Source organism: Phaethon lepturus, unplaced genomic scaffold (genome assembly GCF_000687285.1).
Source record: "Phaethon lepturus isolate BGI_N335 unplaced genomic scaffold, ASM68728v1 scaffold3910, whole genome shotgun sequence".
Lineage (NCBI taxonomy): Eukaryota > Metazoa > Chordata > Aves > Phaethontiformes > Phaethontidae > Phaethon > Phaethon lepturus.
Window position 1 is genome coordinate 109,954 of NW_010512444.1, and position 13,371 is coordinate 123,324.

The following is a 13,371-nucleotide window of genomic DNA, read 5'->3' on the forward strand; positions in this document are numbered from 1 at the left end:
AGCACTGAACAGATAATTTTAAACAAAGTCATTGTGTGCTCAGCAGATTACAGCTTGTTAACGGGCAAGTTCTAAATGACCTCTTAAGCTAGTCAAATCAATGATGCATATTCCTCATTAAGTAACATCAAAATGTAAGTGGTCTTATAAATAATGTTTATTTTAAGCACTAAAACAAATGGCAAAACCTCGATATATCAAAAGCCATCTGCTCATGGAAATAATTTTTTTCCGTAGGATTACTTTTGTTGCTAAAATTTTACAGTAACCTTAAATCTTTCAAGAAAGAGAATCATATTCCAACCTAAGACTCAAAACTGAAATTGAATAAAACAAGTTCTCTGACTGAATTCAAAAAGGTGACACTTATAGTTCTGGTTACAACTAAATGCAATGCAGGGAGACAGAGTTGTAGACTGAATTCGAAACTATGAGCATGTGTATGCCCTCAGTGATGCTTCAATTGCCAAAATTGAAAGTGTCTTTCTAATCAGTGACTATAAACTGAAATAAATATTTTAATATTACTATGAAGCAAAACTAAGTGGTTAAACAGAAAAACATACACAGTTATTGTTATATTTTCAGAACATTGTAGTATATTAATCATGAATTAAGCTCACAATGTGTGAATTAGAGGCACTGTTGGTTTAGGAAACCTAAAGTCTGGCCACATCTTCTGTACAGAAACTTAATAGGCCTTATTCTCTATTGTCCTGGGCCTTGGTTAGTTCTTCAAAAAAACAGATGACAGCCAAAAAAAACCAGTTGGTGCTTCAGAATGGTAACATTTTAAATCTGCTCTGCAGATATGGCTGCACAAGATTTAGAGAGGAAAATCAGATTCTGACATTTGCAACTAAATAAAGATCTGTTATATTGTTTTCTACTGATTTAAATTTCCATTAAAGGACAGAACTGAAAAAATGGTACTTCGAAGATTTATATCACCTAATGATTCAACATTATATTTCCATTACAAATGAATGGGAACACATTCAATTTCTTTTAAAAATGAAAGACGAAATGCAAAACTCCATTTGACTAGAATACATAATTACCTCTGAAATTTGGTCTTCAAATGCCTTCTAAAAGTACACAGTCAACTTTTAAGAGCTGGCTTGCATCTCGTGTTTTCTCACTCATTTCAGCTGCATAAGTATACTGTATTTATCCACTGTGGAATATTTTCAAACTAGCCAACTAGGGAATAGTTAACTAAACTAAAACAACAAAAAAAGTGCATTTCTGAGAAATTAGATTGCTATTAAACACCTTCAGCTGTCTAACATACTCCAAATGCAAGATTCTATTTTGTGCCTTTCAGAGAACCAGCACCAAGTCAAAAGTCTGTGGGAACACATCCCTTGAGTCTGAATTATTTTGGAGCCAGAAAGGCCACAAAATTAAAATCTGTTTGGGGAATCTTCCTACTTTACAGGAGTTTCCTTGGGTTACTTTCCGTCCTCACCACATTCCTACATCTGGCAGAATTCAAAAGGTAAGATGTCTTGCCTAGAAAGATACAGGTCTCTAAAGTAAAGCAGGTTAATTCCATAAAATAAAAGAATTAAGTAAGATAAAAAGATTCCATCCCAAGAATTATCTCATGTCCTTCCCCTGTTTGATTTACATATTTAAGTGCTGTTCCAAAGTTCAGGAAAAAAATGCTAATTTCTAGTTAAATATATTTTGCAGTTTTCCCCATAACAAACTTCATTTGATATATATATTAAAGTTCAAGGACTGTTTATACCCTTCTTCATCTAGCAAAACTCATTCATAATACCATCAATGAGATCAGTGCAGTTCCACCTATACATTTTGGCAATGAAATTGTCCTGCGGTCTCTGAATAACTCTTTTGAGATTCAATAGATCAACGTACTAACAAAAGAAAAAGCACAGCCACATCAACAAACATAAAAGTCCTGTATTTTGTCAGAATTGTAAATATATGTCTACATTTGTAAGAATACTTGCAGATAGAGTGTTTGGGGGTTTTATCAATATCATATATGGTAAGGTACAATGGACATTTAAATGGGGCAAGACACATGCAGATGCCTTAAATTCAGCTACAGTTTTCAAATACAACCCAGGCTACCGAGTGTAACTTTAATTTTTAACTATGTACTATTTCCCGCTGTTGCCATCAGCATATCAATCAAGTGTATATTATTCTGGTTTGCTCATTTTATTAAAAGCAAATTCGGAGCACAATTGACTTTTCATTTGTTTAACAAGTGAAGAAATATTTACCCTGACAGCCATTTCATTGTAGAAATTCATCTTCATAATAAAATATGCTGTCTGTGAATCAAGGAAAAAAAAGATGGCATATATTTCAGTTACACAAAGACAGTGCTCCTGTTTTTACATATAAAAGATAAGAATCTTTATACATAATACATAATAAGAGTTCTAGGCTTAGAGAGAATAAAATCAAACTTTGTATTGAAGAGATAGGCTTCCTAATACATAATGCAGGCTTAACCAGAAAAATCTATGGTAGTCAAACTAGGAGCTAATGGAGATATATGATCATAAAATGCTCTCCGCTGAGTTTGATAATCAATGGTGCTCTACTGAGAGTAGAATAACAAAGCAGAAATATTCACAAGTGCTGGTGACACGTAGTATTGTATGATTTATTCACTGGGGTTCTTTTAGCCAAAACTCACAGAAACATAAAAGGAATTCATATTTCAAGACGTCTAGTTTAATGAAAAATTCAAAGAAATGCTGTCTTCAGTCGAAATCGTTCAAGGATATGGATGCAGTGATGGAGCAAAATTGTGCCTTCCAACCATCTGTACTAAATGTTATGTACTTAGCTGCCTCCCGAGTAATCCTTGGGAATTTTGTTTCATTTAATATTCATTTTAACATCATAAAATCATAAATACAATGATACCATGTTACAGTGAATCCCCTGATATAGAAAACATTTCCTGAAGTCCTGGTTTCCTTCCAATAAAGTAGAATTCCTCTCATAGTGAACGAATCCCCTATTATACTAAGCAATCACTTGGCAGCATAGGTTATTTTAATGGATACATCACTTTAAACTAAGCTTTCACATCTGTTCCGCCCTCTAATTACAAATGCAAAATGAACATAATTCACAATTGTATCATAAAAAGTAAAATATAAGTACTTTGAATGCAAGAGTATGTCCTTTATTTAGCACAACATGCAGCTTTTATGTGTTTCTCATGTTTTAGACACAAATCAAAGGCAAAAGTGCTTTCCCCTGATATAGTGATTTTCTCCCTCATGGCAAACAGGAATTCACTATAAAAGGGTTTCACTGTAATTAGTGTTATTTGAATTGCCTAGTCTGATCCAAAGCAAATTGTCTGTGGAGAGCAGCAGGACTGGATTATTTATCAACAGTCTGGGCAATTAAGAAACAGTTGGCTGCAATATGTTATTTACAAATGAACACAATGATGCTACTTCATTTTAAATTCTCTTTCTTCATTACATTAAGCAAGGCATAATTCCTGCAGTTTAATTAAGGTGCATTTTAAATGCTCACTTTAATATCATACCAATCTACTAATAATGGAAACAGTAGAAAAGATATTTCTTATATGAAAGAAAAATGCAGGACTGCTAAATTTCAAAAAAGTTTCTTGTATATGGGTAGATGTATACACACACACATACATATATATATTTGAAAGAATCTCCACCCCAAAGGTATGAATTAGAATAAATAGTGGACTCTCTCTCCCCTTTTGTCTCCATAAATGTTTTCTGAGTGACACTAATTGTAGTTAGCTAATGTTGGAATGAAATAATGGTTGCTAAGTATATTCTTAAACTGTTTAACTAAATTGATACAATTTTGCTTTGCAGCTCATCTTATCTTTCTTTGGAAGGGAATGTAAGAGTTGCCACACCACAAAACAGATAAAGGGCATTTTAAATGGAAATTCTGAAGCCTAACAATGATCATCAAGTTTCTGTCCATCAATGATTAAACTAAACAAACTCACACCTTTTTATTTATTCTTCTCATATTTGAAGGCTGTGAGCACTTAGGTGTGAATCCATGCCATTTCACTGAAGAACCTACATTGGAGACCTAGCATCATTACTCAACACCATACTGAAAGACAGTGGGACCACTTGTCCTCTGAGCTTGGGAAGTATTGAAGAACTCTGCAATTGCATCTCTGTCTACTATTTACAGAGATAGTCGATGGCAACTAGGGTCCTAACTTGCATACCTCGCTTAGGTGTGAGAAATCCAGGCCTTATCCTGCCACTACTTAACAAGGTCACTCACAATAAAAAGAAAATTACACATTCCTGCTTTTACACAATGTCGTTCTAAATCACAAGTCAGCCAAATGCAGAATTGCTCACATAACTGTCTTACAGCCTTATTCTCATGCCAAAAGTCAAAGCCTGTGTCATGATCTAGGTTCCTTTGCAAATGGATTTGCCCTCTGTTTTCTAATCCTGATTAGAATAACATGTAATAGTTCTGCTATTACAAGTGATGGAGAATGTGTTCATCCCTGTTCACAAAAGCGTAGCCATAATTCAGTGCTTCAACCCGATTCTATATTTATGTGTTTTCCTAGTAAACAAAAGGTTCTTTCCTGAACTGGGGCCTTCTTGTACAGAAGACTCATTTCTTATGCTTAAATGGAATTTCCTGCATTTCAGCTTTTCCCCTTTGCATTGCTTCTCATTCTTTCACTGGGTGCCAATTCCAAGGTCATACAGCAAGCCTGACTCTCTGGGAAGAATTATCTTGCCATCTCACCCACATGCACCACCTCCACTTCTGAAAGATGAAGTCTTTGTATCTGTCTCTGATGTCTCTAAGATACAGGCCTCCCTACAAGTTAACTTTAAGTCTGTGATTCCTAAATATATTTGAAGCCTTTTGTGTATAAACTGTTGTACTTTCTCCTTTTCTGTTTAAAAACATGTTTGGGGAACACCTACGAATGTGATCTGATCCTGATTGGTGTTTTCTTCTTCTTTAAACAGTTAATGCAAAGTGATATATTTAAAGGAGAACCAGAAATTTGATTGAGAATAGATTGAGAGAAGGAAGCAACACGTAATTTAAGTTGGGAACAGGCACTTTTTTTTTTCTAGAGCAAATAGGCATTTGCCTAATTCCTATTGGACAGGGATTATTTAAAACTGGTTACTGAATTGAAGCTAAAAAAAGGTGGAGTCAAACTACGTCACAAAATATTCACTTTTTTCAATGGCATCTCCTTCCAAAGTGATGGAAGATATGGCCACCATGCATGCCGACTTCATATAGCAATGAAATGTTACAATCCCATTTGCCTTAACAAGTGATTTCTTGCGTCGTGGTTTAGCCCCAGCTGGCAGCTAAGCACCACACAGCCGCTCGCTCACTCCCCCAAGGTGGGATGGGGGAGAGAATTGGAAGAGTAAAAGTGAGGAAAGTCATGGTTTGAGATAAAGGCAATTTAATAGGTAAAGCAAAAGCCGCACACGCAAGAAAACCAAAACAAGGAATTCATTCGCTACTCCCCATGGGCAGACAGGTGTTCAGTCATCTCCAGGGAAGCAGGGCTCCATCATGTGTAATGATTTCTTGGAAAGATAGACGCCATAACTCCAGATGTCCCTCCACCCCTTCCTTCTTCTTCGTCCCAGCTTCATATACTGAGCATGATGTCATATGGTATGGACTATCCCTTTGGCCAGCCTGGGTCAGCTGTCCTGGCCCTGCCCCCTCCCAGCTTCCTGTGCACCACCAACCTTCTTGCTAGCAGGCCAGAGCATGAAAAGCTGGACTGACCTTGAGTACTTAGCAACAACTCAAAACATCAGCACATTATCAACATTTTCTCATCCCAAATCCAAAACTAGCCTCACACTGGCTTCTATGACAAAAATTAACTCTATCCTGGCTGAAACCAGGACACCTGACTTTGAGAAATACTATAAAAAGAAACGTAGACATACAGCTTGATTCATGTCCTGGTGTTTGCCTGGTTTTAAAATTCATACTTTCCTGCAGGTCATGCAAGACTTTCAGGATCCAGTACAACCAATGTAATTAAGTTATTACGAAAACTATAGGCGTGCAGTTCTTAATTTTAGCTTGAGATTAATATTAGAAAACAAAGCTTTATACCAAAGCACCTATATTTAGAATATAGAAAGGCACATAATTTTAGTCATATAAACACCATTGATAGGGTTTTTTCAACTTAATGTATTTTAACAATCAAAGGAAAAGTCACTAGAGGAGTAACAAATTAAATACTGGTAGTGATGCACATATGGACAGCCAATCTGATGAGCCTCAGCCTTTGTTATTTTCCGCATCAGTACCACTCACATTTCACAATTTTGAATATAATCATTAAAATGATTTATTATCAAGTAATCATGGGTATTTTGTGCATATGCTTTGCCTTGTTTCCTGGCAGCAGATACCAATCCAATCACTATCAGCGGACAAATTTTAAAGTGACCAATTTTTTTGTTTTATTTAAGGAACTATTATGTCAAATCTATCATTGTATTTCATAATCAGGAATCATTACAACAGTTATTAGCAAGAGTTCAATGCAAACATTAACTGATCCTTTAACTTAAAAGTTGTGCAAAGCTGCTGAGAATGTTTTTGTTTCTTTTTAAAATACTCTAAATTCTGCCATTGATTGAGTAAAGATAGTATGCCAATTAATATAGGGAATGAACTTGAACTTTATAATTTTATATATGAACTTTATATTTATAACACTGAATCAGCATTGTATGTTATTATATCAGTCTAAAGGGATAAAAAAGTGCCTTTTTGTCTGCTACTTGCATGGATTCAGGTTGTTTTCCAGACGGGCTCTCCTTAGTCCTCTCCAAGCGAAGAGACAGCAAACACAAAGCATTTGAGGGGAGAAAGATGGTTTTCTATGCTGGTTGTTGTACAGTTCGTAAGCTTGCTGATGAGACTCTGTTTCTCTAGAGCCCTGGCTAATATTGGATAAGTACTGGTATCCAGAAACTGTGTGAATTCATGGTCTGGTTTAAAATGTGTATATTAAGTGTGGGTTTGCACAATTTTTTCTCCTACACTATTCCACAGACTTCAGACTTGGCAAGGGCTTGTCAGTTATGTCTATTTGAAGAACAACATATGAACCAGGCTTTATTGGTTAAAGTATTTTTTAAAATTATTTTCATGGAATCATAGAACAATAGAATGAGTTGGGTTGGAAAGGACCTTAAAGATCATCTAGTTCCAACCTCCCTGCCATGGACAGGGACACCTTCCACTCGACCAGGTTGCTCAAAGCACCATTCAATCTGGCCTTAAACACTTACAGGGATGGGGCATCCACAACTTCTCTGGGCAAGCTGTTCCAGTGCCTCACCACCCTCATAGTGAAGAATTTCTTCCTTATATCTAATCTAAATTTACTCTCTTTCAGTTTAAAGCCATCACCCCTTGTCCTATCACTACATGTCCTTGTAAAAAGTCCCTCTCCAGCTTTCTTGTAGACCCCCTTTAGGTACTGGAAGGCTGCTATAAGGTCTCCCCAGAGCCTTCTCTTCTCCAAACTGAACAACTCCAACTCTCTCAGCCTGTCTTCATAAGGGAGGTGCTCCAGCCCTCTGACCATCTTTGTGGCCCTCCTCTGGACTGTCTCCAACAGGTTCATGTCCTTCTTATGTTGGGGGCCCCAGAGCTGGACGCAGTACTCCAGGTGGGGTCTCATGAGAGCGTAGTAGAGGGGGAGAATCATGCCTGTATTTGTGTTTGGGATTGCCCCAACCCATGTGCAGGACTTTGCACTTGGCCTTGTTGAACCTCATGAGGTTTGCACAGGCCCATCTCTCAGGCTTGTCAAGGTTCCTCTGTATGGCATCCCTTCCCTCCAGCATGTCAATCACACCACACAGCTTGGTGTCATCGACAGACTTGCTGAAGGTGCGCTCAGTTCCACTGTTCAACAAAGATGTTAAACAGCACCAGTCCCAATACTGACACCCAAGGAATGCCACTTGTCACTGGTCTCCACTTGGACATCGAGCTGTTAACCCGCAACTATTTGAGTACAACCATCCAGCCAATTTCTTATCCACTGAGTGGTCCATCTGGCAAATCCATGTTTCTCCAATTTAGAGATAAGGATGCTGTGCGGTGAGTGACAAATTGTTTGCACAAGTCCAGGTAGATGACATAAGTCACTCTTCCCTTATCCACCAACACTGTAAGCCCGTCATTGAAGGCTACCAAATTTGTCAGGCACAATTTGCCCTTAGTGAAGCCATGTTGGCTATCACCAGTCACCTCATTATTTTCCATATGCCTTAGCATAGTTTCCAGGAGGATCTGCACCATGATCTTGCTGGGCACAGAAGTGAGACTGACTGACCTCTAGTTCCCCAGATCTTCCTTTCTAAAAATGGGGGTTATGTTTCCCCTTTTCCGGCCAGTGGGATCTTCACTGGACTGCCACAACTTCTCAAATATGAGGGACAGTGGTTTAGCAACTTCTGCCAGTTCCCTCGGGACTTGCAGATGCATCTCATCAGGTCCAATGGACTTGTGCACCTTCAGGTTCCTTAGATGGTCTTGATTCTGATTTTCTCCTGCAGTGGGCAGTTCTTCATTCTCCCAGTCCCTGCTTTTGCCTTCTGTGACTTGGATGGCTTGAGCACTTGCAAGTGAAGTCTGAGGCAAAAAATTTGTTGAGTATCTCAGCCTTCTCCATATCCCAGGTAATATGGGATTATGGAGAGGGCCCACATTTTCCCTAGTCTTCCTTCTATCACAAATGGACCTATAGAACCTTTTCTTGTTACCCTTGATGTCCCTGGCCAGATTTAATTCTATCAGGACTTTAGCTTTCCTAACCTGATCCCTGGCTGCTCAGTCAATTTCTCTGTATTCCTCTCAGGCTACCTGTTCTTGTTCCTCTGTAGGCTTCTTTTTTGTGTTAGAGTTTGTCCAGCAGCTTTTTGTTCATCCATGCAGGCCTCCTGGTGTTTTTGCTTCCTCTTTGTTGGGATGCATCTCCTAGAGGAGGTGATCCTTAAATATTAACCAGCTTTCTTGGGCCCCTCTTCCCTGGGGGGGAAATAGATCCCTGAAGAGGCCAAAGTCTGCTCTCTGAAGTCCAGGGTATTGAGCTTGCTGTGCACCGAGCTTGCTGCCCTAAGGATCTTGAACTCCACCATTTCATGGTCACTGCAGCCAGGGTTGCCCTTGAGCTTCACATTCCCCACCAGCCCGTCCTTGTTGGTGAGAACAAGGTCCAGCATAGCACCTCCCCTTGTTGGCTCCTCTATCACTTGGAGAAGGAAGTTATCATCAACGCATTCCAGGAACCTCCTGGATTGCTTATATCCTTCTGTGTTGTCCCTCCAACAGATAGTGGGGTGGTTGAGGACCAGGGCTTGTGAAGGTGAGGCTGCTCCTATCTGTCTGCAGAGGGCCTCATCTGCTCAGTCTTCCTGGTTGGGTGGCCTGTAGCAGACCGCCACTATAATATTAGTCACTTGTCCCTGCCCTCCCTTTAATCCTGACCAATAAGGTCTCAGGCATCTCCTCATCCATCCCCAAGCTGACCTCCATGCACTCCAGCTGGTCGTTGACATAGAGGGCGACACCCCCTCCTCATCTCCCCTGCCTGTCCTTCTTCAAGAGACTGTATCCTTCCATTCCAACAACCCAGTCAGAGTCGTCCCACCATGTCTCCATGAAGCCAATAAGATCATAGCCCTACAGGCGTGCACACATCTCTAAATCTTCTTGTTTATTCTGCATGCTACATGCATTTGCATATTTCTTTTCAGAAACATTTCAAGAATGGAAAGCTGAGAGGGTTTTATGATGCTATCTTGGCTTGGTTATTACAGGAAATCTGTGCTAATTTTACAGACTCTATCTTAAAATGTAACTGTCAGAGGGGCAGAAGAAGAGAGGGCAAAAGATGAAAGAAGTAATAGAGAGATGAGGTAAAATACCTCCAATTTCATAGATGCATAGAACAACTGGGGATGGCAGGGACCTCTGAAGCTCCTAACCATTGCTCAAAACAGGGTCAATTAGAGCAAGTTGTGCAGGGCCTCAATTCAGTTGGGTTTTGACTATCTCCAGGGATGGATACTCCACAAGCATAGCTTGCACTCTCTGGGGAACTCCTTCCAGTACTGGATCACCTTCACAGTAAAAAAAGTTCTTTCATATCTTTGAGTGGAAATTCCTGTATTTCAGTTTGTGCTCACTGCCTCTCATCCTGTCATTGGGCACCTATTCCAAATGTCATTGTAGGCTGGCTCTCTGGGAAGAATTATCTTGCCATCTCACCTACAGGGCACCACTCAGAACAGTGCAGTGGACAGTATGGACAGTAGGCAGTGACGTATTCATTTTGCATCTTGTCTGGACACCACTGTTTTTACAATCTTTATGTATAAAACTAAGTCTCTGAAGTGACAACATTCTGTTTAAAATATGAAAATTATTACTATCAGAAAATAAATTAGCATTTGAACATGGGGTGGCCAAAAGATAGCTCCTTAAAATTTGGGAGGATTAAAAATTTGTAAAATGGCCACCATCATATCATTGTCCTGCTTAAACACTCTTAAAGGCTTAGTGATCAGATGCCAAAAACTGGCATGGTTCTTGTACTCATCTTGAAAAACACAGAAACACATAAATCACCTTGTTTCTGAAATGAAATTCACCACTCTACACAGTTTTAACTGTGAAAAAATGTAGAACTTGAGGGGAAGTCATGAAGTGAATTCACCTAAAATATTGCCTGAAGCATATCTAAGCCATCTGTGATAAGCATTTGTCTAACCTCCTTTTAAAAACAGTTCCACAACATCTTTTGGCAGTTCCACAGAGTTCCAAAACATCTTTTGTCAGCATGTGTCCATGTTTCATATGAAGTTGATTTCTTCCTTCCCTTTTCCTAACAGCTGCACAGATCCTTTCTTTTCATTAACAAATGCTAACATATATTAACATTATCATGTCTCTCTATAGAAGCGTCTACAGAAGCTTCTACAGAAGCTTTTCTAGACTAAACAAACCTCTAAACTCAGGGACAATACTCAACTGAAGTCCCACTTTTTTAAAAACAGAACCCAATACAACCATGCAGCTATCTATCTGCTCTGTATTCAAAAATTAGAGTGTTTTAGAAGGTAGACTGAAAACCATTGCCTGAAAGGATGAGTCATAATTTATTAGTTAAGCCACAGAAGTTGAAAGAGATAAAATCTTTAATTAGATTACTGATAGACTTGGAGGAAAAATAGATGAGCTTTCAGGCACAAAGGTCCTGCTAATTGAAAACATAGTTTAGTAGGACATAGGGACTTTAGCCTGTAATATATAAGTTACTATGGCTCAATTTTTTTGCTTTTTCTTGACTGGTCTGTTTTAACTGAAACACAATAATTTAACAAAATTAATAAAGAATATATTACTAACAAGTTTAAAACTACTGCAAAATAGCAACATAAATTGATAAATTAGTGACATAAACTACATATTAAAAAATCAGTTGTTTTATGTTAAAGGCAAATTAGTTTCTTCATAATCTCCTATACCTGTTAACAGAGGTTTTAGCTTGTGTGCTACCATAGACTGCTATCTTCAAGTCTGTCAGGAGAATTAGGTTGACCATGATCTGCTGTGTGCCTTAAGGCAAAACCTCAAATACTTCAAGGTTCATTAAGTAAGAAATTTAAACCACTAAAACATAGAACAGCAATGTGTAGAGACACTGGATTATTTTATTTTCAGAATTAAAAGTTCTTCCAGGTAAAAAAAGCATCTTGAAGAGCTCCAATCCTGCAATTAGCATCAGGCAGGCAGGCTTCTGCATGAGCAGATCTCATTGCGGGCTTGGGGACTAATACTCCAGAGCAGCAAACACTTAAACACTGACATAACTTGACCATTATGAGTAGGCTTACTGAAATTAATGGTGCTTTTCATGATAGTAAAGTTAAGTACGAGTCTGTGTGTATAAAGGATCAAGCTTTTTAATTTCAAGACCAGTGAATTACTTCATAAGTGTTCTATAAATAACCGAAAAAAATTTTTAGAACTAGTTTTCTACCTCCACCATTTTTCTGAAGTATCTTCTGCTTCGATACCCTCTCCACCACTTCTGTATAAAAATCACCATTTTGTTCAGATGTCTAAAATGAAATACATTAACAAAATAATTATTATTTTGAGACTTTACAATATAACCTGATTTTTTCCTAATATTAAAAATAACATATATTTTATTATACCCATACTTATCCCAAACAGATGGCCACTGCAAACATACTTTATACCTACACATGTATGCATATATACATATGCACACACGTACACACTTATAGACGAATATATACATATATTTACACACATACTTTTCTTTTGGAAAAAATGGGTTACTGCAAACTTACCTATATACTATTTCAGTTATCATTACAAAAGTTTAATGATAACTTACATTTGTAAGCTTTACATGATAAATGATTGTATTTTCATGAATGGTTTTCACCAACGTATCTGACCAGTTCAGAACTTTTTCAGTCACATGCAACATTTTCACAGCTTTACAATTTTTAAATATTTGACAAAGGCCACAGATATCTGGAATTTTTAGGACTACTTTTTCACTTTTATAACATTACACCTAGCTTAAAAGTAAGTAAATTTTTACTCTGCCCTTATTATATATACTTTATCATGTTACTAAAACTTCCATAATTCCAAAATCTCACATCAATTTTGCAGAAAATAATGCAATCATTACTTTGGGACTGCCTAGAAAAAGCTATATAGGGGAGCATTCATACCACCTAACTATGGACATCAATTTTAGAAGCCTTGCGGTACAGCTAGTCACTCAGTGGAGGCAGCCTTTTCCAGGAGGTAATTCAAAGGACCTAAATGAGAGGGTAATTCAGAACACTGACAACTGGCTGTGCTCCTGACTCAGACACCACATCCATCTTTGGAAAGAGGACACTGAGCTGGATCACTCTGTACACAGGTGCAGAGAAAACCCTCATCTACACTTAGCTGACTTAGTTCTTCTTGTATGCTCGTTACAATTACAATTACAATTACTTACATTGTTCTTCTCACATTAGTCATTACCAAATACAAATATGTGTTTGGAAGAGCATTTTCCACAGAATGGATTGGCAATGATGCTTGGGTTTTCACTTTCTTATGCAGCATGCTGTTGTTACTCGCGTGCTGGAAACCGAGGGGCACTAACCAACCCTCTGTCTTTGTAGGGGCTTTTGACATTGATGGCACAGCTGATAATTCCTTGTAGGGGTTTGCCTGCATATATTCCACGTTTGTTTACCTGCTGAA

The 13,371-nt window shown here is 38.1% G+C and overlaps 1 protein-coding gene across 1 annotated transcript in view; it reads right to left on the reverse strand.

Annotated features, from left to right (window-relative positions):
• The window catches only part of SPATA17 (spermatogenesis associated 17), a gene marked incomplete at its 5' end in the record, with an annotated part of 90,597 nt that overhangs the window by 76,202 nt on the left and 1,024 nt on the right, over nucleotides 1–13,371 (reverse strand). The window contains 2 exons of the mRNA XM_010286971.1: nucleotides 2,262–2,312; nucleotides 12,107–12,188. Of these exons, the coding sequence (XP_010285273.1) occupies nucleotides 2,262–2,312; nucleotides 12,107–12,188 (133 nt within the window). The remainder of the gene's footprint in view (nucleotides 1–2,261; nucleotides 2,313–12,106; nucleotides 12,189–13,371) is intronic.